Consider the following 23,900-nt stretch of genomic DNA (forward strand, 5'->3'; position numbering starts at 1 on the left):
GTCCCTCCAGTCTGCAACCAAGTACCTTACCAGCCAAGTTTCAGTTCTTCAAATGTCAGCTTTCCTCAAAGGAACAGAAATAGTGCTGTTGTCAGAATAGGGATAAGCAAAAGATTCTTGGTTTTGTTTCTTTAATTAACTGAACAGGGCACTGCAAAGCCCAGGGATATGTTAACAGCCTAGCTGCAAGCAACACTTAAGCTGCATTCTGAGAGGCACAATTTATCACTTCAACAAGCTGTCTTTCTTAAGCTTATCTTATTTGCCTCCAGCACACATCTCAGCAAACTGCTCACAGCACTCCCCTCCTTGGACATGAGCCTTGTGCTGCTGCCAGAGCAAAAGGGAATATGCAGTCCCCGCATACTGCAGCACCTAATTCTTGAGAGCTGTTTCCTTTTTTTTTCCCCCCCCCATTGCCTTTTGTAATGGTGAGCAATCCTTAGCGCCATCACCTGGCAGAACCACATCCAGTTCTTTACTGATACTTCAAACACCTGCAAAAGGCAAACTGCAGAAAGCCAGACAGGATGCACCTGTCTGCAGCAGGGATAAGGACAAGCCCAGAGATGGGACACACTCACCTGTTGGCAGATACTCCTTAGCACATACTTGGCATAAATATCCAGGCTAGCTGTTTCTACAGTTACTACCCGACCACCAGCCTTCCTGGTACCCAGCTCATCATCCATCAGATCATCAACGCCTCCAGGGTGAGAAAAGCCAGAGCCTTTCAGCTCTGCATCTCCTACAAGGCAAGGGCAAGCATCACTTAATCATCAATGCCAAACCCAAAGCCTGACCCCCAAAACACCCTGAGCTTTTGAAAACTTTCTGCAACCAGTGATCTCTCTGCACACTCAACAGAGCAGATCCCCTCTGGTCTTTACAGCCAGCACATCTACCCCTATGCAAAACAGTGCTGTCTCCTACAGCCTCCCCAAAGGGTTCTTACAGGTGTAGGCTAACACAGGCAGGTACGCACCCAGAACAAAGACAGCCTTCAGAACTGCAAAGACTGCTCCATCCACAATACGATTCTGGGAAGCTGCCAGTAAGTGACGGTCACAAGAAGAACGGATTCCCACCGTGGGTTTGTCTGCAAAGAGGACAATAGGGAAGGGCAGCACTCAGGAAGAAAGACAAGCACAGACTCCAGAGCTGCCTGTATTATGCACCAGCCAGTACCACAGAACCAAGCCTAGAGAATCCTGAGGCTAGACCTTTTTTCAGCTGTAACATGGGGTCAATTTAATTAAGTTTCACGCAGCACAGTGCCAATCATGCCGTGACAACTGAACCATGAAATCCAAATGGGGAGCAGTGCCTGTGACATGAACTCCAGCAGTACCCTAACCTAGAATATGGGCTGGATTTAGAGATCTGAGCTATAAGGATATTGATGAGGAGCCAAATACAGCTTCCTGGACTGGTTCCATCATCAGACAAAAAGGGAGTGATGTAAAATAACAGCTTCTGGCACCAAGCTAAGAGGGTCTACAAAGCTTTAGACAAGAAAAAAAGAAAAAAGTGATCATTACACTAATGGCTTAGTGACAGCAAAGCCATCTCTACTGGTGGGTTACTGGCCTCCAGAGCCTCTACCCCCAACATGCCAGGCTACCACGGAGTGACATAAATGGAAGGATATTGTTCTTTGTCCTCTGCAGAAAGCAGTGTATGAGGCTTTGCCTGCTTCATTCTAAGCAGGCAGGGCATGACCTCTAATCATAGGGTCCAGCATCTCTTTTCTTGGGGTGCAAGTGCCTCAGTACTTTCACAATAAAGAAAGACTTTACTTTCATTCACTTACTGCCATCTTGCTGGCATGGGTTCAGCTGTGGAGTCTTAAACAGATGGAGTAAAATCCGGCAGGTCAAACGCGCTCCTGGTTCAGAGTCCTGTTCACTGCAGGCTGTGTAAAGAAAACAGTCAACTGAGATTTCTTAAGTGCTGGGACAGCTGACTCTCAATCCAAAAGCTATTCACAGTCCACCACCCTGGAGCAGCCAGTTAAGAAGCTGCAGCAGCTTTATTGTATTCGCAGACAGGGAGCATGTGCTGCAATTAACATGCAAGTGAGCAAATACATCAGCATTATCCCCAGTGACACACGCTGCATTCTGCTTGCTCCATCTTTCCCACTTCACCCTGTCAAGAGTTTGGATGCTGCAGTCCCCAGAGCAAACTGGGAAGGCTGGTATCAGAAGAAGGCAGAGTGGCTCTGGCACTATAGGCTCAAGTGGTCAGCTGGTTGCTGTAGACAAAATGCTAACCCGAACCTCATCATCAGCAGTTACTGCTCTGCTGGAATTCAGGGCTGAGTGCACTGGTCAGGCAGTGTGGCTGATCACATCTGCCCATGCTTAGTTCAGCTTTTCCACAGACTCCAGATGGTGAGACCTCAAAAAACCTTAGCATAACCAGTTTTTGAAGGAAAAAAAAAAGCCAGAAACTCTCTAAAGCAAAATATTCAATTCTCAAGTACCACACTATAACGTAAGAACCGGATGCAAGTTTCACAACGATGGGGTTCACTAAGCATTCACTAAGCACAGTCTCTTGTGCCAGCACCGGGACCAGCACCAGCTTTCTGCAAGGATACACTCACCAGCATTGAGGAGTGACGGGATAGCAGCGCAGCGAATGAGGTCCTCCAGCAGCAAGCACTGCCGGGCAATGAGAATGGCAACAAAGGTGGCCAAGGAATCATGGAAAGATAAGTCACTGACCTAGAAGAGAGATCAGCCAGTGATCACAACAGACTCTGCCTCATTCCCTCTGTCAGCAATTCCTGAGCCTGACTAGGAGCTAGCAGGAGAAGCACCCATAACCCCAGGGTCAGCCCAGGCTGCAATAAGCACCAAAAGGTAGCTCTGGCATTCAGAGCCTTTTCCCTCTTCCCAGAAGGCAAAGCTTCCACCCCTTGTTCATTTCCACCTCCTCCCAATGGATCCCTTCACTCCTGATTCAATTCCTTTCCCCCTTTCGAATGTTTGCACTTGCATCAACATTGCAGAGGAGATCATTGAAACCACAGGTCCCATTATTGGAGGAACAGCACAAAGCTTTAAGCACACCCAGCCACTCGGCGCTTAAAGACTTGCAGTAACCAGTCAGTTCAGCACACAGGATGGCGATGTCATTCACTCTGTGAAGTAAATGAATAACAAAAAAGCAGAGGGTCAACACTGCTGTTCAACACACACAGCTGGGGAGTGATTTCCTAAGGCACCTCAGCTTTGGCTCCTTCTTCCTTTCTCCCCAAGACAGCCAAGCAAAGGCTACTGTCCTTGTCTTTATCTTATCCTCACCTAAAGAGCTGTCTGTCTCAAGAGAACCATGAAAGCTCTGCTTCTTACCTGTCTGGATCATGGTGCCCCACACACACGTGCATAAGTGCATTACAGACAAAACTGTAGCGGTTTGCTGGGTTTTCATTTAGGCTCTTGCCCAGGTTGGTGTATGTAAAGTTATGTGCAGATGGATTTTCAATAGTGTCAATCATGAACTCTGGTTCCCATAGCATGTTGGAATCAGATGGCTCAACGTTGCAGTAGATTGTGTTCTTCACCTTGGAGCAGAAGTCACTAAACAGGACAGGAAAGAAGATGAGGAGCACAAAACAAGCAACCCTGCTTCCACTGAACTCTGATAAGCAAAGCAACCCTGAGTAATCCTTGCCCTGGGCAAGACTGTGTGGAGATCAGTTTGTACCACAAAGACTTACCCAGAGAGTGAGGGTGTTCCTTTGTTGTGAGAGAACTTGGAAGTTACTGGGAGGGCACAGTGAGCACAGCATGAGAATGGGTCATTCCAGCTCAGACTGGGGAAGCATCTAGCTCAGCCTTTGGTGGCCAGACAGTTGATGCCCAGAGGGGTTTAAGAGCAAGACAGGCATGTTCCAACCACATTTCAACCCACCGCTCGTCCATCCACACACCATCCTCCATACCTAACTTCACCTTGTGTTTTTTTTTGGAATCGGGTTCCCAAAAAAACAAAAGGCCCAACTGCACCATGATTTATATGGTGGCCTAACAACGACCTCCATTCTGTTTTCCATTCCTTTTCAAACAATACCTAACATTTGCTTTTTGACTGCTACTGAACACTGAGAAGGCATTTTCATTGATGTATCTACTACCACCACAAGATCATCTATCTGAGTGGTAATAAAAATCCATTGCTCTGTAGAGTTAGGGAGGCAATGAGGACAATCCTATGTGCATTATTTTGTCTAGAAACACTAAACTTCCTCTGCCAGTTTATCATCCAGCCATCACCACTGGGCTCTACTGACTTGCAGGCACTTTGAATTTTATGTGATTAACAACAGTTCTATCAAAAATTTTGACATCAGCACTTGTACAACCTTTGATACGTTGAAGAACATAAGCACTAGCAGAGTCCTGCGGGGCTTCCTCAGAGAGGGATCACCCTCAAAACAGAAGCTTCTTCCTATTCCTTGTCTCAACCTCCAATCTATTGTTTGCCTGCAAAAGGACATTCCCTTTTATCTGTAGCTGTTTACATTAAAGGCTTGCTGAATAGCTTTTGGGAATTCGGTTACACTGATATCATGTTTCTCATTTCCATCTGTGTGATGGCTGCTGTGAAGAACTCCAATGCACTTCCTCCTGCTTTCAATTTTGTCAAACAAGACTTCAAAGGCACCCAGCAGCCAGGAGCCCAGCCAGCCCGCAGCCCACACCAAGGGGCAAACAACTCTCACAGCCCCTCAACGGGGGTAACACCCGAGCTTAGACATCCCTGACAAACACCTGCGCTGAAACACTAATAGAGAGCAAGGGCAGTGGGAGAAGACAAAACAGGCACGCATCCCAAAACTTCTGGTCCCTTCCGAGAGCATCTCTCGGACAGTTCCACCAAACAAGATCACAAACAGAGCTTACACCAAGGTACTAATACTGGCAGGCACCCACAGCACTCCACTTGCCTCAGACTCACCTAAAAAGCTCCCCAAATTTACTTTTCAGGTGACTGCAGGAGGTATACAGGTCGTAGAGATAGGCCAGGATACAGCGCTCTGCTGAGGAGCCGTCCGAGCGGTTCATGCCATGTTTCACCACCCCACACAGGCTGCATAGAGACAAAACAAAGCTGCAGCAACATAAAATCTGAAGGAATACAGTCTCATTACACAGAGTTCACAGCAGCAGTGCTCACTGGACAACGAATCCCTTTCCCCTCAAATTCCGTGAGCTGAACCCTCAGGAACAAAAAAGTTGCCACCTTTTAGAACAAAGATACACCTCCACTCCCTGCGAGTCCCTTCCACGTGATGAGGGGAAGGTTCCCTTACCCTTCAAAGACCTGGGCCATCTGGTCCTGGTTCAGTATAAGGCAGGAATGGTAGTGCCGCAGCACAGCCACGATGCACAGGCACAAGCTGGTGGTGTAGCTGCCAACAAGGTCGGAGGATTTCAACAGCAGTTCTGCCTCCACCACGCTCAGTTCATTCAGCAACTGCACCCAATGACAGAAAAACCCTTCAACAGCCACAGGGGTAAGGAATGGTCAGAGATGGAGCAGGCACACCACACCCATATTCTAGAGGGCCTGCCAGGAAAAGGGACTGGCGTGCACTTTCTGCCTGGAGATGTAACCCCGGAACAGTCAGTGCTCAGCATTCAGGCACAATGTCTCAGGCAATACAGAGCAGGCCAGTGCTTGGGCATCAGAGTGATACGACCACAGATGGTAGCACGTTGCTTTTCTGGTACTTCTGCCCTGCACAAGCCTCACTGTGGATGGAGATCCCCCCTATTTAAGGCTTATAATCCCAATTCCATTGGCAGTCGTAGCAAGGCTTTGAAATACAAGTGTCAAAGGCTTATGAAACAACAACAATCTTAGCAGGAACCAGAAGGCAGCCTGCGCTGTCACATGCCAAGGATCATTCCAGGAGAGCAAGGCAGGAAACTAGCCAGAGACAGACATTCCCCTTCTCACTCAGAACAAGGCCTTGCTGGAGAGATGCAATGTAAATCCTTTGAGAACAACCCTGAAACCTCTGGAAGAGTAATCCTTGCAACAGGACATGTAAGGCTACCTGCTGCAAACAATCTATTCCTACCAGCTGCAGCCCAGGTGAACTGCAATGACCATCAGTTCTGACCACCTCCACGACACAGGTCAGAGGACCCCAGCAGAAGCCCAACTATCACAGCACAGATCTGCTGCCTTTCAGGCTGATGAACTGATCCCCAGGAAACACTTCAGCACTGTGCTTACCTGGATGGCAAAGTCGATAAGACCGCTGATATTGAGTGAATACTCCATCAAGTCAAAGATGAACTGCACGTGCTGTACCAGAGGCAGGTGGTAGGACATGCCCAAGGCAAAGCTGGTGATCTGTTCCAAGACATTGCGGGATACCTGCGAGTGCAAGGTGACACACTGTACTATCTCCCCTGGCAGAAGTGCCTCAGCAGCCCCATTGCCCTTTCTCTACAGGAAGATGTCCTCAGTAACACAAAGGGACACAGTCAGGGCCTGAGGAAGACAGCAGTCTTGAAGGTTTCATACCTGAGATGTGACTTGGTGCTGATCAAAGTGAGAAAGGTGCTGGAACTTTGCAAAGATATCTTCAGCTGTTGGGAATGCTTCTGGCTTGCTCTTTTTCCTCTTCTGACCTTCCTCTCCACCTACAAAAGTTGAGAGGACCGGGAAACAGTATTGGTCTACCTTCCTCATCAGAAAATGAATAGACTTCAGCCATCAGCACGTGCTAGTCCCTCAGCAAGACCAGCCACTGCCAAGCAGTACAGCCAAAGAACCTGAATCTCCATCCCTAGACTGCTAAGGACCATTCTGAATTCACAACAATAAACTGCCAAGGGAGGAATTTCTACCCTGAGAATGACAGTAGGGTTAACATCTAGTTTATCCCAAGTGAAGGTAGTACGTGGAGGGGGAAAATAGTTTTTCCCCTAATTTAGAAGAAACACTGACTCCCTGGTGAGAACAGTTGTTCTGGACTGGAGATGGTTCAGCCCAAAATCTTGTTAGAGCTTGCCATCTTTGAAAAATCACACCATATTTCAAGTCATCTTTCAAGAATCAGACTAATAAAAAGAGAAAAAAACGAAGCCAGATTCTCAACTGATAGAAATTAGAGGTTTTCTATTGGTATTGACACAGCTACCCAAATCTGCCACCCTAAATAGTTAGCATGATTAGTATAACAGCACACTACACTTAATCAAGGTATTTGCCTAACATTCGTAGGCAAAGTTCTCATTGCTTTTGTGCAAAGATTTAAATGGTAGAACTTAAGAAAATCAAGTTAGAAAATCCCATGGTTTTGGCCAGGGTCTCACTTTGAAACTGATACAACTTATGCGCCTACCGAAGAAAGTAAGTTCAATTAAACATATCTAGGCAGGAGGAAACAAATCTTATTCACTGCTCATTATTATTTGAGAACAGAGCACCACTCCAGACAGTCAGTGACTGATACAGCCAGCCAGGCACTGCAGATCATATGAAATCCTTTCATTGTGAAACTCCAGACAAAGGAGGCAGTCAACTGGAAAGACACTCCTTTTTCAGAAAGGAGTGGCTCAAGCAATACTGACCTGTCTCTGCAGTACTCTTTCTGTTTAAAACTTTTAGGATGTCTTTGGTTATTTTCTTGATTGTATGCCGAGCATCGTCACGTTGTTTTCCAACCCCAAAAAGAACTACCAACCGTTGGTTACATTCGTGACTGCATGATTCCTCCTGGGGAACCAAGAGAAAGAACAGCATTAGCAACTATCAAGCTGAATGCTTTAATCTTGTTTCACATCTGGATCTCATAAAAGCAAAAAGAAAGCTTCATCCCAGAAGCTGCTCTGGGAGTAAGCAAAGAGATGTCTTAAGTAGATCACTCTCCTGCAGCAATGCAGAAAAGCATGACTGCACTCCTCACCCACCCAGTAATGGAAGAGAAAGATATCAGGTTCAACTCTGTTCAGTTAGGTTCATGCTTACAGTAGTGCAGCAGGGAAACACAGCAGCCTGCTTATTGGAGCACAAGGCAGCAGAAAGAAAGGGGTTGTGAGCAGGTCTCATACCTGAGGAATTGGAAAGTGTGTTGCATACTGGATATGTCGAGGCTGGTCATACAGAGATGCTAGCATTCCTTCTGCAGACTTGTCCTTCAGCAGAGGCTTTGCTTCCTTGTCAGGATCTGGTTTCTCAGGGGAAGGGCTGGCTTTAGATTCACAATGCATTGGAGGAGAAAACATCTAGGAAGGTGTAAGAACAACAGAGCAGTTAGGGAACACGGTCATGCCATACTTCAGACAGGTGAAAGAAGCCAAGAAGACCTTCTCACAGTGTCAGCTACCTTACATGCTGGGCAATTCCAACATATTGGCTCCACAGTAGAGAGGGAGCACTCACACAAAAGCAAGGCACGTGCTGTCCCTGGTGCCAGTACAACACACTGATCTGCTTACTGAGTAGCAGGCAGAAAAAGCAAGCACGTACCGAAAAATCTGTCTTCTCCATGTCATCAAAGATCGTGCTGGAATTGTGGTCAATGTCCATGGGCTCAGAAAGACCTGTGTCCTGAGAACAGATAGAGCAGCTTTACCTCTCAGTAATACACCAGGAAACAAGACAGGACTCATTTACCCCACTTCTATGTTGGACAGTGACAGCAGTATGCCAACACGGATGGTGCCTGGCAAAGGAAACTCAGTCTGAATCACGCTACAAACACCTGACAACACAGACAGGCCTTGCATAGCACTTGATATGCTGCTCAGAGTAAGATTTTCCTGTCTACCCCATTACATTCTGCAAGACCTTTCCACCCACTTAGAACATAAGCCTTTACTTTTGCAACTGAAGTGCTAAGGAAATAGCTTGGGGAAATGAGAAGCATGAGTCACTGGTACATCTTCCAGCAAGTAATAGCAAGGAGTCTGCAAAGCTGGTAAGAGTGGAGAAGCAGAATGAGAGGAAGCACATAGGAGAGCTGTGGTTCTTGTCTTCTCACCTCTAGCTTGATCCCACTGTTTCCTTCTGTCTCCTTCCTGTCGTGCTCCTCAGCAGGGTCATCGAAGGGTGAGGGCGGGCGAGGTCCATGAGAATCCATGGCAAGATCACCCCGGGAGATGAGGGTGCACATGTAGATGTTGTGAGAGAAGACATCATGTCGGATTAGCTCACAGAATAGCAGCACCAGGTTAAAAAACTCCACCTTCTCGTTCTCCTTCCCAGGATCAGCTGAAAGGACAGCAGAGACAGACAGTGCTATCAGAGCTCTCCTGGAACACTAAAAGCAACAGCAGCCACCACAGCTATGTCCACGGAGAAAATGTTTCTAGAGATCTCAATGCAATGAGTGACTGGTACTCAGTTCTGAGACTGCAGCAGAAGGCAGAACCAGAAAGCTCACCTTCAATAGGTGGCAGTTAAATAAGTGAAAACGTCTGCATTTAGAGGCATAGGACTTTAGATTGAAAGTGCCATCCCTGGGTATACGAACATACAGTCTCTTGCATCATTCAGAATTGTATCCTGCCCCTCTTAATTAATCTGCTTGTAATATTAACACTTCAGAGCTTTGTCACTTACAAGTTAGAAACTTCCTTCTAGTTCTCAGCCCAAACTAATTCCAGATTAGCCTATGCTTGTTTATTCTTGGTCAATATTCTGTTAACAGAGGGGCTTCTGCATTATCTTCCTCTCTAAAGTATGCTCTGGATTGCAAGGAAGCCAGAGAGATAATATGGGTACATCAAGGAATTCCATATGGAAGAATAGTATGCTAGTTCAGAATTTGCAGAAGATGGAAAGCTAGAAATGATGAGATTAAAAATTCTTATTGCTTACTTAGCATAGGAGCTTGAGTGTCAAGGAACTGCATAAGAACATCCTGAAAGACAGGAGCACTGGCTGCTGAGAGAGAGCCTGACGAGATGGAGCCCTTCTCATCCACAACTTCGGAGTCCCCACATCTCTGCAGAAACAGACAGAAGTACCAATCACTGCCCCTGAAGAGAAACTCAATGTCCATAAACTCAAAAAACGAAGTCTGCAAGAGATTACTCCTAGCTTGCACTTATGGGAAAGCTATCACACAGGTTTCTGTAAGTTACTTTATACAGGTCTCCAAGCACGCTGCTCCTTCTGCACCACAAGCACCTAGCTGTCTCCAGAAGCATCCAAAAAATGGAACACAGAAAACAAAACTTGCGACCTGCTCTGGGTCAGATGGAGCAAACGCCACAATTAACAGCGCAAGCATTAAGAGGCATTGTGTCCACCAGCCTTTGCTTTTCATTGTTGGAACAAACTGAAGGTAGGTAACCTCTGCTCTGCTTTACTACTGCTGCTGCTAGTCTCCTAGGAATAAGGATTTACCTCAGCCTCTATCTCTGCTTGACGCTTCTCCAGGAGTTTGGCCACAACCATAGCCCTGTGGCGTCCAGAGCGTTTATAGCTGACAGCCCATTCACACAGCAAAGCCACCACTGCGTCGTCATCTGGGGAGATCTGGTGAGATGGAAGAACTACTTTGAGAACGTGAGTCAAAAAGAAAAGGCGAGCAGCCCTAAGGCCTTAGGCTGGGTGTCACAGAGAGCCCGCTTTTGGTAGAGCACAGCCTGAAGTTTGCCACATCCCACTCTTCCTAACACGAGGCACGGATGTCAAGGTAGAGCCTTCCTGTTTTGTCTCTGTTTGACTCCACTTTGTACCACGAGGTAAGCCACATCCTTTGGCAATACTGCAGGCTGGCTTTGCTTCAGAAGATCAGCTCTTTCAGCAGCATATCTACAAAGCCTGAATCTTAGGCACACAGTCAAACAGTTTTTCAACAGCATTATACCGAATACGCAAGCTCGCTTCCAGGAACCAATGCAGTGCACATCATAAATAGGTCACTCTTTTCAATTAGCTGTGTGGACTGTCTCAGGCTCATGCGCATTTGTTAGCATACACTTAGACCAGCACACAACCCCTCACTGGCACTTTAGCACCTCCCCAACTTAAGGCTGCACAGAATCGTTCTCAACAGGGATTACATCTCTTGGCCATAGGCCACCACCTCGTCAGCTCTCTTACAGATACAGGACAGTAACTATGGAATATAAACAAGAACATAGCCAATTGCAAGACAGGGCCCAGCAGCAAAGTCCCAAGGCACCTCATGACTGTCCTTGGTTGGACCCAGCCCAAATATTCTGTTATATAAGGAATCCAAAGAGTTGCTGAAGTCAGATCTTTCAAAGCTGTGACTGTCCAGAACTTCTAAAGTGTGCAAGACACGGCCAATAGTGAAACCTGGAAGAGAACAGAAAAAAGAAATTCATGTTTCCCAACTGCTACAAGACACTCTTCAGTAAAACAGCTTCTGAGAGCTTGGTGCTCAGGAGATTGCCTAAAGAAAGCTGTACCAGTCAGGAAAGGATCCATCTAGCTTAGTACCATATCTCTCAGAGGCCAACAGCAGATGTTAGAGGAAAGCATCAGAACGTGGCATGCATAACAAACTACAACCCTCTGGTACAAGTTTCCAGCTTCCAGTAACAGATACTCCTGCTATGCTAAGGGAAACTGACCCACACAAGATTTTGCACTGAAAAATATCCATTTTGCTCTTTTCACTGTTGACAGTGAATACCAACGCAAGCACATGGGAAAAATTAAGAAAATAATCAGACAGGAAGCTTAGAAGGATAACACAGAACAGGGGAGAAAAACTTTAACCTACAGCAAGTTACCTGCTGTGGTTTCCTGGCACTTGTCAAACGACCAACGAACCTCCACAGCTTGGCCACGTTCTTTTATCTGCTGCTCAATTTCACGGAGCTTAGCCCGAACCTAGAAGCAACAGACTTGTGTAAATATTCCAGAGGACACACTTATAAGCCCTGTGTAAAAAATTAGCAGAAAACAAAGCAGGTGACAATAGATCTACTTGAGGTTTGATTCTGCCCATCTTCCTGGGACGCCATCTTGCTTATGGCAGAATGGGAGCAGTTAATTCCTTGGGAGTGTGATGGCATCCCTGGTTGCACTTATCACATAAGATGAAAAGAAAATCCTGAAAGAGATTACAATACAGCTATTATCCTGGACTACCAGGTCTCCCTTTTCTGAAAACTGCTCACCTGCTGTGTAAAGGCTGAATTCCCTCCTGGCATTGGCAAGTTGGATGGAGCTATAGGCAGGTGGTCCAACGGAGAGCCAGTCTTTATCCTGCTGTCAGTCAGTGAGTAATGCCACACAAGGGCACTTGGGCAACACAAAATTATACTCTGCAACAAACAGAACATTTAGTATCATTGAACAAATCAAGGGCAAAACACTCAAAAGTTAAATTACTGTCTGCAGAACCGCCCCCTTATCATACTTCCCACATATTTGTCATGCTGCATTTCCTATTTTTCAGTTTTTGTTGTTTGTTTGGCTTTTGTGGTTGTTGTTGCTCGTAGCTCTGAATGACTCTTCAAGCTAAAGACTACATCAGAATAGAAAGGAATAGACTAGTATTTTTGCTGTATTTGATGTCTTGGACTAGGTATGCTTAAGAAGCCAGGAGCGGAGTTCCAGGTTACCCAAAAGCATCAACACTTTGCTGCAGATCTCCCTGCTGCTCCTGAACACATCGTATTTTCTTATGATTCGTGCCATCTACACACAGGCCAGCTCCCCTGGCCTAAGAGCACCATTTACATCGCTGACTTACAGTCCTCATCAAGTGCAAAGTGTGAGAAGAAAACGGAGTCAACAGACCTAAATTCATTACAGTGTACTATTTAATAATTACGATTCTAAGTATGATTAGAATAACAGTACTATTGTACATGCTCTCATTCTTTTATGATCTTGTACAGACACCCACACACGCAGACAAAACTTCATTGAATGACTTTTAGGATACAGCCCTAAAGCTTCTAGCTCACGAGGAGCCAGGCATTTAGATGCACAATGAAGGTTGCTACAAACACTCAAACCAAAGAATCCATCAACTCTCGAGACATCTGAGCAGAGGGTAATATCATACTGTTAGAAATGCATGTTTCCAGCTTGACTTTAACCAGCTCCAGCTTCCAGCTATTAGATTTTATTCCACCTTAGCCTCATTTACTGTCTGCAGATCAGAAAACCTGTAGATCTTTTCTCAGACAAGCTCTTCTGACACCTACTAAATATAATCCAACCGTAATTAAGTAATTTGAACTTTTTAAGCAGGTTATGCACGGACTCTAAATCAGCCAAATCTTTGAGGTCTATATATATTCACATATTTTCCCTACAGTGAACTCCCAAACACAGGATTTTTATATTCAAAAAGCAGTGTTTTACCATACAGAAACTAGAACAGTAACATTTTAAACTGAAAGTGACTAAGAAAGGCTTAGCAGAAATACAAAGGGGTTATTTATAACCCACGCATTGCTCTTACAGAAAGAATCTTACTTCTAGTCAGCTGTAACCTAGGAATTCTCTTTCTACCCTCTTTGTGAGCTGGCTGGCTGCTTCTTGATCCTGTCAGGGCTTCCTGAGCTCAGTTTTTCTGTGCAGCTGCAGATTCCCAAGCTCTGTGCTCTCTCCCATTCCACCTCCTGCTCCATCCTGCACTCTCTGGAAGCTTCTCTGCTTTGCCCCTTCCAAAGGAGCGTGTTAATCTCCAGTGCTTGCGTAGGGATCCACCTGCCCATGTAACTCCTCTTGGAGGAGAAAAACACAACCATGAACAACTACACTGAACAGAACTCACCTATCTCCCTCTTGACACAAAGTACACCATTACACAATAGTATTTGCCCTTCAAACATAACTATCGTTGAGACTTCAACAACACTGCCTTTTCACTGTGAGCTAAGGCTTAATACCAAGCATAAAGACCAGGAGTTCAGAGTCATGCCTTTTTGTAGTCAGTTGTCACTTCTGAGGAGAGTGGTCTGGCTCAACAGTGAAAGTTATTCCACGTAAGAAGGTGTATGTGTGTGTGGGGGGGGGGTGTTTTGTTTGTTTTAGTTGACATTTTTGTTTCCGGTGGTTTAAAAAAAATTGCCAAGTGCTCTCCTTCATTTCTGGCACTTCATTTCCTAGCTGACAACTCGTTACTGACACACACAACAGCAGGTAAAACATCCTTTTCTGCCTTACTCTCTTTTCTGCAAAGCATTCCCAGCCATTGGAGGCACATGTAAACAGAGCACAAGGCTCTGTTCTTACGCAAGTCAATCAAGGGCATCACTACCGAAGTCTGGTACTAATGCTCTGTAACACATCAGTCAATACCTGCCCTTTGACAAGTCCTGGTTTGAAGCCTTCGCTCTCAGGAGTTTACTGTCTCTGGCTGTAAGGTTCTCCTCCTGTGATGGCATACAATAGGAACTGTTCCTGCTGACCCCGCTGTCATCACTTACTACTCAGACCTACCTGGAGGATGCAGCTGAGCCCATACACCACTGGCCGGTGCTGGGGGCACAGCAGTAAGTCGCTGAAAGGGCTGGGAGGAGGATTCCCTGTAGCAGGCTGAGGGGTGGGAGTTGAAGGAAGAGCATTCCCTGTCTGCGTAGACAGGATGTGGGGTGGGTGCCCACCAGCACCATCCAGCTGCATAGCAAGCCTGCGGGTGCAGAAGTAGGCCAGGCGTCTGGACAGGTAGGCAGACTGCACAAACTCTCCAGAGTACTGTAGGAAAGAGCAAGGTAAAAAAGTCCTCATTACAAGCAACATGGGAGAAATCACTGACCCTCCCAAAATTGTATATGGGGCAGTACTGCTTTGTAGTGGTGCCAGGAGTCCAACCATCACGGGTATGACACGGGCAGAGATTACCAGGTTTAATGAAGAGAAACAGAGTGAAGGAGAAAAAAAAAAACAGGAAAAAAAGCAGGATTAAAAAGATGTCCTTGCATTAGCTAAGAACGATGCTCGAGCAGAAGCACACTCCCTAGTATTTACAGTGAAAAACAGCTCATCAACCCTTAGTTAGGAGGGTACTGACAACATGCAAGTGGGTACTCTCCTGAAGCAGTGTGTGTGTGTCTCACCCGCAGCAGCAGGGGTAGGAGCATTTTCAGAAATTCATCTTCTCCTGATCGAATCTTCTCAAAGCACTCGAGGACCCATGTCAGGAATTCATGCCGGTCCAGCATGCCGTCCTGCACAAAGACAGGGGCAGAGCAAACAGACAAAAGTTGAAGCTACATTCCCCGAGGTATCACGGAGCGGCAGCAGCTGCTTGCCTACTGATACCAGAAATACCTCTAGAGATTTGCACAATTCTGTATTGCTCTTGTTCTACTCAAGAGCTCAAAACTGCATCAGCCCTAAAGGTCTATTCATAGAAAGAGAACGTTCCGAAAAAATAAATCCCTCTGTATATGCCCCCTCGTCCTCCTCTGCTACACACTCACTCCAGTGGCCCCTCCACAGCCCCTCACCTGGAACATGAACATTGCTAATTTCTCATTGTAGTCCCACTGCTTCAAAGCTTGTTCCACCTCTTGGGGCATCGGTGCAGCTGGTGAACCACAGCCTTGCCCTGGGAGCTGTCTGTAAAACTCTGCGATTTTCTGCAGCTGCTCCGACAGGTACTTGGTGATGATCTGCGTCCATTCTGGAGAAATGGAACAGGTCAGCAATGAGTGCAGCAGTAAAAAGAAGGAGAAGAACCAAGAAACAGGCTGGTGTCCAGGTGGGAATCCAGAAGAGTTCCCTTCATATGAAAGCAGTGAATGACAAAGGAAGAAAAGCGTCACGTATTATCTTTGCTTCTGGATGGGGGCAGCAGTGAGAAAGGGGCAACCACAGAATAAGGAACACAGGAAAAAAAAAGATCTGAATTTGGGAGGTGGGGTAGGAATTTGCTTTGTACAAGAAAAGATGTGAAGGCCCATTTCTCAACATCTGTTATTGAGAATCAGCAAGCAGGCAGAAGATGCTTTCCAGCACAGAGCAGTGTGAGGCCAGCCTGTCTGAGCGTCCCTAGTCACCTGCCAGACAGCAGAAGCACTTCAGCTCTGAACTCATTTTTAGTCTATTTCAGATACCAGAGCAAAATTATGATCACTTTTTTTTTTAATAAATAATTATTTTTTACCAAAACCTAAATGTATGAGAGAAACTCTGTACAAAATGACAGTGTGATTAGAATCCTCCAGGAGGATGCAGATGACAAAAACAAACAAGACAAAATATACAACAACTTGAAACAAAGGAGACTTCAAGGGTCAGCAACTGGACAAATGAGCAGGACAATGAATGGAATCAATATATCCAACAAAGCAATCAGCATTCAAAATAAGCAGCCCATGTAATTCCTATGCCAAAGATAAGCAAGAAAGAAAATGGTAATCCAGTTGCTAATAGTGCTTTCCAAGGGAGTTTGGTCAGGTCCAGTAGAGACAGCCATAAGAACCAGAAAACAGGGGAGCTCTCCTAGGCTGCAGCAATCTGGAATAGGCCAGAATGCAAAGGATGCTAGGTGTGGGATCCTGCAAGGCTTGATGAAACTGGAAATACAAACAGAGAATAATATACTGGCATTTTTTGGGAAATGTACTCACCCACTTGAGAAGAAGCTAATCAATTATAGTTAAGTGATAACATTTGCAGTCTTTGTAGGGTAAGAAGAGGTCGTGCAGCAAAGGAGCACAGCAGAACTTAACAGGGATTTTAGAGAAGGAAGGGGGAGAAAGATGTAAGCTTTAAGGAAGCATTTCTTGCTGCTAGAACTTGTTTTTTCAACGGAGTACTCTCACAAGTGGGCCCTGTTGTTTTAGACAATTTTGCACATTAAAACACCAGGATTTATCAGCAGGAAGCAAATCTACGTTGATTTCCAGGCTACCTCCCACCGTTCAAGAGCAGGCTGTGCAGGAAACACCTGGGGTGGACAAACCCAGAGCTCCACACAGAGTGCTTACCAATGAAGGGATCGATGACGTGCCGCTTTTTCACCTTGGTTTCTGTGATGGCAGCATAATAGGCACAAGTCATTTTGATGAGCCAGGCTGCTCTCATTACTGGAACAGTGTATTTTGCCAAATAACCAAAGACCTCTTCCTTCTTGCTAAAGATGGGTACCTACAACAGAATGGAGAGGGGGAATCACAACCACGGACTGGGGCAGGAACCATTCCAGCTCAACCCCACACGCTGCAGGGATTGCAACCTGTGCAAGGGAAAAAAAAAAATACTGTGCTGCTCTGCATCTTGAGAGAATTCATCTTTGGTCAGAAAGCACCAGAGCAGCATTTCAGTATAAACAAAGGCAAAGCAAAACGAAAGGAGACAGAAAACGTCATGACATCACTGTAAATCCTCACCCTGAATCCTGCAAACAGCATTGAGGATATCCTCCAGAGATGACGTAAACAACTACAAGAGGTGCAGGGTAGGGACTGAGTCAGAAGCACAAGCATTTGTTGCATGAGGACAGACTGGAGAGAGGACTCTCCATTTGGTAAACAAAACTGAATGGTTATGAAAGGCTTGTAATATCACAGGAGACCAACAGAAGACTGTGAGAAACGGGGATCAAACAGAACAGTCGGAAGGAATTCAATAATCCAAGATTAAAAATTCCAGGCGTTGGAGAATACCAACGAAATCAAAGTGCAGATTGATAGAACAGGAATTGATAACACATCACAGAAAGAAGTCCAGCAGTGGAGCTCACTTCTGTGGGATGCTATGGAGAGCAGAAGCATGCGTGTGTTCACAGAGGTCTGAGACACACTCAGAGTACAAAAGGCACACTGGGAAGGTATTTCAAGTTCCCTAAACTACCAACTGTCAAACTGCTAACTCACTGTTTCTCACGTTCTTCCCAATTATTCTCTGCTGCCTCAAAGACACAGGCTGCTTGGCTACCAGCTGCAGCTGTTCTCATGCCTACGTCCAGGAAAACCAAAAGAGCACACTGCAGGAAACTGAGAAAGACCTCCAAAGGCTTACATTTTCACAGTGACCTCAGGACACCGACAGACAACATGCAAAGATAAAGGGACTAAGTTTATTAAGAGACAGATTGTGGGGAAATCCAATGATTTTATTTTCCCAAGACCGACTCAGAAGAGTCAGGCAGGCTCCAGCTGCCACATGACGTGCTCTGCCACTATTTTGCTACTGGTAATCACATTTTTCCACAATACACAGCCCTAGGGTCTTGTTTATAAGCTCACCCTGAAAGGCAATTAGCTCTCCTTGTTATCAGGCCCTGTGAAATGGCAGACCAGGACCCTTCTTCTTTATTCTACAGAATTCAGGGCAACCAGGGCAAATCTAGCCATAGGTCCCATAGATACATGCTTTGCGGTCTGGTCTCAGTCAGGCAAACACACATACTCTTCTCAGCTTAAAAAAAGAAGCACATGTCACTGCAACAGAAATCTGGGAAGTCACTCAGCTGATTATTTCCAGTAATTCTCACTATGATTTTTGAGAACTTGGAAACCCCTCCTCACTTAAACAACAGACCAAAGGCAACAGCAGCAGCTCTTCTGAAAGAGATCAGAGCTGTAAGGTGAATCAGTCACACCACACAAGCCAAGAGACAATTCTGAGGACAACTTCCAAATAACAAAGGACCAGTTCTCTGAGCGAGGAGAACACAAGCCCTACAATACACACCCCGGGTATGTTCTTCAAGCAGAAAGCTTCAAGAGATTTAGAAAAACTCTTCCGAACAGTAAACAAATACTTCAACACCACGCCTAGAACCAGTGCTCTGCCCTGACAGGCAGCCTCTCCTGTAACGTACCTTCTTGGCGAGGTGAGTGAGGGGCTTCGTTCCAGCCAGATCCGTGAACCAGTTGTTTATGGCACTCTGCGAACGTGCTGTCACCAGCCAGAAGTTGTCCTTCTGATTCACCTGGGGTTTCCGTCTTCCTGTGTCAGGCAGCGTATTGCACCGCAGCTTTTCTGCAATAATACTGCTGAAATTTGAACTGATCTGGAGCAAAAAAAGGAAAAAAAAAAAAAAGGATGAGTTATATTTCATAGTTCAATGATCTTCTCAACATGCTTAAAATTCCATCTGTGCTTCCGACCAGAAGTCTCACTGCCTGTGGACTTCTGAAACGCAAAAAAAGCTGTTAATAATTTCCTTTGTTAAGAAGAGAAGAATGCTTCATAGAATCATTAAGGCTGGAAAAGATCTCTCAGATCCCCAAGCTCAAGCCCAGCCCACCCCACCGTGCCCATCACCACAACCCTCAGTGCCACATCCCCAGGGTTCTGGGGCACCCCCAGGGACAGTGACCCCACCACCCGCTGGGCAGCCTGCGCCAGTGCATCACCATTCTTTCCGAGAAGAAGCTTCCCCAAATATCCAACCTTGCTAGCTGACAGAGCCAAGGAAACAGCACCCAGGTCCTTTAGAGGAAGGTGGGGTAAGAACTTCAACACCTTATTTTTCCACTCGTTAGCAGACAGTTACGCTGGACGCCAACGCCGTCACAACCGAGATAGGTGTGGGACACTTCGGAGTGCCACAGATGCTGTCCCTAAGCAGGAGGCCCTGGCAGCAGCTCAGCACAAGGAGCAGCTCATCACCAACCCCCAGTAAGGCAGGTGGGGCAGTGAACACCTGGATTTCAGGAGCACGAAGTGGAAGGCCATTACATAACCCCCCATGTCCATCACGAAATGTCTCAGAAAACCTCACAGCTCCTCTCCCATGGCAATGACGCCACCAAACCCACACTGAAGAAGTTTCTTGCCGCCGGTCCAGCAGCCCTCTGCTCCAGAGGCAGCGCACACAGACTCGTGCTGACACACGGGGCCGGTCCGGGCCCCGAGGAACGCACCGCTCCGGCGCCCAGGGCAGCCCCGGGGCTCGCTCTCACCTTGGCCGGGTTGAAATTGACGTTCTTGGCGCTGCCGTGCTCGTCCCCGGAGACGGCGGGCTGGTTGTTGAAGCCCTGCTTCACGTTCAGGGCCGTCAGCTCATCCTGCGGGGGAAGGAAGGGCGGTCAGCGCCGGGTGCCGGGGGCTGACAGAGCCCGGCCCCGACCCCCGCCCCGGCCCCGAGGGGCTGTCTCGCCCCGCGGCCCCCCCCCGCACCTCCTTCTGCTTGGGGTCCTGCGGGTACACGTCGGGCGGGCCGAGGCGCGGGCGCTTGAGCGGGCGGTGCTCGTAGCTGAGGACGCCGAAGGCCGCCATCCCGGGCGGGCAGGGCCGGCCGGGCCGCAACAAGGAGCGCCGGGCCGCCCGCCACTGCGCCTGCGCCGCCCGACGGCTAGCGGAGAGAGGCGGGCGCCGCCGGAGAGTGCCGAAGCCGAGCCGAGGAAAGGCGAAGAATGCCGAAGGCAAGAGCCCGAGCCTGCGCCGAACGGAGGGCGGAAAGGGCCGAAGATGGCCGAGATGAGCCCGGCAGCGCCCGGTGCCCCCTGGCGGAGACGCCGGAATCACGTGACCGCATTCCGGCCCCGTCCCTTGCTCCGGGCAGTGCGGCGTGCTCCGAATGCCCCCAACCGTACCGGGGCTCCACCAGCAATGCCCCCCCCGTTGCCTCCCGTTCATAGAATCATAGAATCAGCAAGCTTGGAAAAGACCTACAAGATCATCCAGCTCAACTGCCCACCTATCACCAATAGTTTTCCCTAAACCATGTCTCGCAACACGATGCCTAAACCTCTTCAGCCCCATCGCTGCCCCTATGGCCACGGAGCAGGCCAGGCAGCCCCTCCAAGGCTGCGTCCCCACATCTGTCCCCTGGGACAGCCCCCAGCGTTGGGCCGTGGGCTGGGGACCTGCTCCTGTGGGGCAGCCTCGTTGGGGCGAGCCGCAGGACTGGGGGAGGAAGAACCGCAGGGTCCCCATGGGGCAAATGGTGGGGTCTGGAGCCCTGGAGCTCAGCAGGAAGGGTGGTGCAGCCCCGGTGGGGCGGGTGTTACTGTGGGGCAGGAAGTGGTGGTGGTGCGGAAGCTGTCAGCCACACAAGGTGGGCCACGCACCAGGCATCACACCATGGCGGTGCCTGGGGCTTCGCTCGCCCCCATCCTTCTTTTGGGGCTGGGCACCTGCCTGGCCACTGCCCCCAGACCCACAGGTAAGGGGGGGGATGGCTGCAGTGCCCCATGGGTGGTGGGAACGGGGGAAATTGCTCCGCAGTGATGGCGGCCGAGGATGGGATGTGGGGCCACATGGGCCTATGTGACCCTGGCAGCACGTGTCTGTGCTCCTGGCTCAGTGCTGGGGCACTGCTGCCGTCGCCGGCTTTGGGGGTACCTGCCCCATCTGTGGGTATGGATGGGCCCTGTGGGTACAGCCCCGGGGCTCTGAGCCCTGCAGATGGGGGGCCTGGCCATTGGGGCAGCCCCATGGCTGAGCGTCCGGCTCTGAGCGCCCCAGGCAATGCTGGACGAGAGCCCTTGGGTGCTGGGGGGGGCTGCAGGAGGGCCAGGCTATGGGGCAGCAGCAGGCTGGGCGAAGGTTGGATCAGCCCTGTGCGTCATCCAGGCTGAGCTACGATCAGCACGTCTGCGCTGGCCTCCATTTGCATTACTGCGGTGTCAGCGTTGCGCACGTATGCAGGGGACGGGGGTGGCCGGCTCCTCTGTGCCTGCTGTTATCTGCTGGAAGCTCACTTCCTGACTGTTGATCACGTACCGTTTCCATCCCAAAGTGGCGCTCATTTGCTCAGCTCCACCACTTGCTTTGCGTTACTGAATGGTAAACACGCATTTCCTCTGGCAAAGCAGCTGACCGCAGCGTCCTGCCGCAACCACAGCACCGAGCTGCGGGCTCCTCACGGTGGGCTCTGTGAGCTGAGCTGGGCTGCCCAGGGAGCAGTGGGGTCACCGTCCCTGGAGTTGCTCCAGAACCGTGGGGATGTGGCGCTGAGAGACGTGGTGATGGGCACGGTGGGGTGGGCTGGGGTTGGACTTGGGGATCTGAGGGGTCTTTTCCAACCTGAATGATTCCAGGGGTGGAGTGCGTCGTGTTCAATGAGGAGTACATGAACTGCACATGGGGCAGCGGGCAGACGCTGATGGCCAACTACTCCCTGTACTACTGGTGGGTGCCTGGGGCTGGAGGCTTCACCTGCAGCCCTGTGGGGATGGGAAGGTCCGGGAGGGGCTCTGGGAGGAGCGCACAGGCTCCAAGCAGCCTGTGACTGCCATGTGCAGGTATGACAACAAGCCACCCGTGGTGGAGTGCCAGCAGTACATGTGGGAGCACGGTGTGCGCATCGGCTGCCACTTCGAGCAGAGCGAGATCAAACAGTTCAAGCCCTTCCACGTCCGCGTCAACGCCAGCCTCAACGGACAGACCCTGGAGATCCCCAGCGATCTCATGGAGCTGCAGAACCTCGGTACGTGGTGGCGGGGGGACACCCATAGTCCTCAAGACAGAGGGGCCACCGGGCCGTGAGGACAGCGCTCACTGGGCACCGCCTGTGCTTTGCAGTGAAACCAGGGGCTCCCATCAACCTGACCATCAGCAACACGAGCAACAACCAGCTGCTGCTCAACTGGAGCTCGCCCTACCCCAAGCCGGGCTGCCTGGAGCACGTCGTCAAGTACAAGAGCAACAAGGACACCAGCTGGATGGTGACAGCCCCCGCGCCGTGCCTGCCCCAGGCCCAGCAGTGCCGGCCCTCACCACCCACCCCTCCTCTCTCTGCAGAAGCAGGAGGTGAAAGGAAGAATCTTCTCCTTCCCCAGTGTGGACTATGAGAAATTCTACACCTTCTATGTGCGCAGCAAGGTCAACAACTTTTGCGGCAGGACCCAGCTGTGGAGCGAGTGGAGTGTGCCCATCTTCTGGGGCAGCAACTCCACCAGCAGGGGTAGGAGTGGTCCTGAGCCCCTAGGGTCCCCACGGTGTCCCCGCAGTGTCCCTGCAGCATACCCCCGGCTCGTTGCAGGTGTGGCGGAGGAGCAGCTGCAGTGGTTCTGGATCCACACGGTGCTGATCCCCATCACCTCCTGCCTGCTGCTGCTGGTCCTGGTGGTGCTGCTGGTGCGCATGGAAAGGTGGGTGCATGGCTGCGCGGTGCAGGGTGGCGTGGGACAGCCCCTCTGACACCTCTCTGCTCCTGTGCAGGGTGAGGGTCATCATCATGCCCCGAATCCCCAACCCCAGCAAGAACTTCGACGATCTCTTCATCACCCACAATGGTGACTTCCAGGTAAGGCAGCTGCCCCGGCTCACCACACCACCCAGCTGGGTGGCAGCTCCCGGCCCTTCTCACCCTGCTCTGTCCCTCAAGGAATGGGTCGGAGTCCCCAAAGATGTGGTGGAGAGTTTCAAGCCCAATTACAGTGAGAGCATCTGCCACGTGAGCGAGCTGCCCTCCAAGGAGGGCTACGAGCCCCTCCAGGACAATAGCACCCACCCACCAGGGGTGGCCGGCCCCCAGGAGCATGGCCCCTACAAGAACAGCTACGTGGGAGCGTGATGCTGGCACTGCTCCCCGAAAACACACTGCTCCCTGCTCCCACCCTGCCCCTGCCAACTGCCCTGGGTCCCCCAGCCCTGCTCCTCGCCATGGCATCGCGCTCACAGCACGGTGGCAATGGATGGGAAGGGCAGCGGGTGGTGGTGGAGCAGGCGAGAGCCACCAGCCAGAGGTAAAGAGAACCAAAAGACATGCACAGCACCGAGAGCCACCCCGAGAGGACAAGCTACATTGTCGCCCCAGCTGCCATTGCACACTGGGCATGCACAAGTCTGGGCATGTATGAGCCTGGCCACTTGCTTGCTTGCACTACGGGTTTCCAGATGCAACTTGCAGCTTCCAGCTGCAATAAAGCTTTGCTGCGCTTTGGTCTTGGCTGGTCTTTTTGGGTATGAATATTAGAAAAAGATTGTTCTCTGAAAGAGCAGTCAAGCAGTGGAACACGATGGGGACAGTGGGACATAAAGAGGTGGTCATGGTGGTGTCCCTGGAGGTGTTCCGG

At 49.3% G+C, this 23,900-nt stretch overlaps 2 protein-coding genes across 5 annotated transcripts in view; one reads left to right on the forward strand and one right to left on the reverse strand.

Moving 5' to 3' along the window:
• MED12 (mediator complex subunit 12) overlaps positions 1-20,231 on the reverse strand; it is a 34,938-nt gene extending 14,707 nt beyond the window's left edge. For 2 of the 3 annotated variants that reach the window (XM_021405993.1, XM_021405992.1), the window contains exons 1-26: positions 20,056-20,231; positions 19,839-19,943; positions 18,752-18,943; positions 16,914-17,073; positions 15,429-15,604; positions 15,036-15,146; positions 14,419-14,673; positions 12,138-12,284; positions 11,748-11,847; positions 11,171-11,307; positions 10,387-10,518; positions 9,856-9,982; positions 9,017-9,246; positions 8,503-8,583; positions 8,085-8,258; positions 7,605-7,749; positions 6,553-6,671; positions 6,259-6,402; positions 5,327-5,490; positions 4,972-5,103; positions 3,363-3,590; positions 3,007-3,151; positions 2,612-2,732; positions 1,814-1,915; positions 986-1,099; positions 585-748 (exon numbers count right to left, since the gene is read on the reverse strand). In XM_021405993.1, the coding sequence (XP_021261668.1) occupies positions 585-748; positions 986-1,099; positions 1,814-1,915; positions 2,612-2,732; positions 3,007-3,151; positions 3,363-3,590; positions 4,972-5,103; positions 5,327-5,490; positions 6,259-6,402; positions 6,553-6,671; positions 7,605-7,749; positions 8,085-8,258; positions 8,503-8,583; positions 9,017-9,246; positions 9,856-9,982; positions 10,387-10,518; positions 11,171-11,307; positions 11,748-11,847; positions 12,138-12,284; positions 14,419-14,673; positions 15,036-15,146; positions 15,429-15,604; positions 16,914-17,073; positions 18,752-18,943; positions 19,839-19,943; positions 20,056-20,154 (3,804 nt within the window). In that variant the 5' untranslated portion in view covers positions 20,155-20,231. The remainder of the gene's footprint in view (positions 1-584; positions 749-985; positions 1,100-1,813; positions 1,916-2,611; positions 2,733-3,006; positions 3,152-3,362; positions 3,591-4,971; positions 5,104-5,326; positions 5,491-6,258; positions 6,403-6,552; positions 6,672-7,604; positions 7,750-8,084; positions 8,259-8,502; positions 8,584-9,016; positions 9,247-9,855; positions 9,983-10,386; positions 10,519-11,170; positions 11,308-11,747; positions 11,848-12,137; positions 12,285-14,418; positions 14,674-15,035; positions 15,147-15,428; positions 15,605-16,913; positions 17,074-18,751; positions 18,944-19,838; positions 19,944-20,055) is intronic. The other variant, XM_021405991.1, reaches the window with a different exon arrangement.
• On the forward strand, positions 20,886-23,768 carry IL2RG (interleukin 2 receptor subunit gamma). 2 transcript variants are annotated; one of them, XM_021405995.1, is made up of 8 exons: positions 20,887-21,043; positions 21,921-22,011; positions 22,125-22,309; positions 22,405-22,547; positions 22,624-22,786; positions 22,865-22,973; positions 23,044-23,128; positions 23,210-23,766. In XM_021405995.1, the coding sequence occupies exons 1-8, from the start codon at positions 20,962-20,964 to the stop codon at positions 23,396-23,398; spliced, it is 1,047 nt and encodes a 348-aa protein (XP_021261670.1). In that variant the 5' UTR covers positions 20,887-20,961; the 3' UTR covers positions 23,399-23,766. The 2 variants fall into 2 exon arrangements, with proteins under 2 accessions (XP_021261669.1, XP_021261670.1); XM_021405994.1 differs by having other exon boundaries at positions 20,886-21,043; positions 22,624-22,973; positions 23,210-23,768.

Source organism: Numida meleagris, chromosome 8 (assembly GCF_002078875.1).
Source record: "Numida meleagris isolate 19003 breed g44 Domestic line chromosome 8, NumMel1.0, whole genome shotgun sequence".
NCBI lineage: Eukaryota > Metazoa > Chordata > Aves > Galliformes > Numididae > Numida > Numida meleagris.

Excerpts from the sequence above, each read along its gene's own strand:
- IL2RG (XM_021405994.1), top strand. The coding sequence starts at position 20,962 with ATGGCGGTGCCTGGGGCTTCGCTCGCCCCCATCCTTCTTTTGGGGCTG. Across the intron at positions 22,012-22,124 it reads AACTACTCCCTGTACTACTG|GTATGACAACAAGCCACCCG; the intron begins GTGGGTGCCTGG and ends TGCCATGTGCAG. Across the intron at positions 23,129-23,209 it reads CCCACAATGGTGACTTCCAG|GAATGGGTCGGAGTCCCCAA; the intron begins GTAAGGCAGCTG and ends CTGTCCCTCAAG.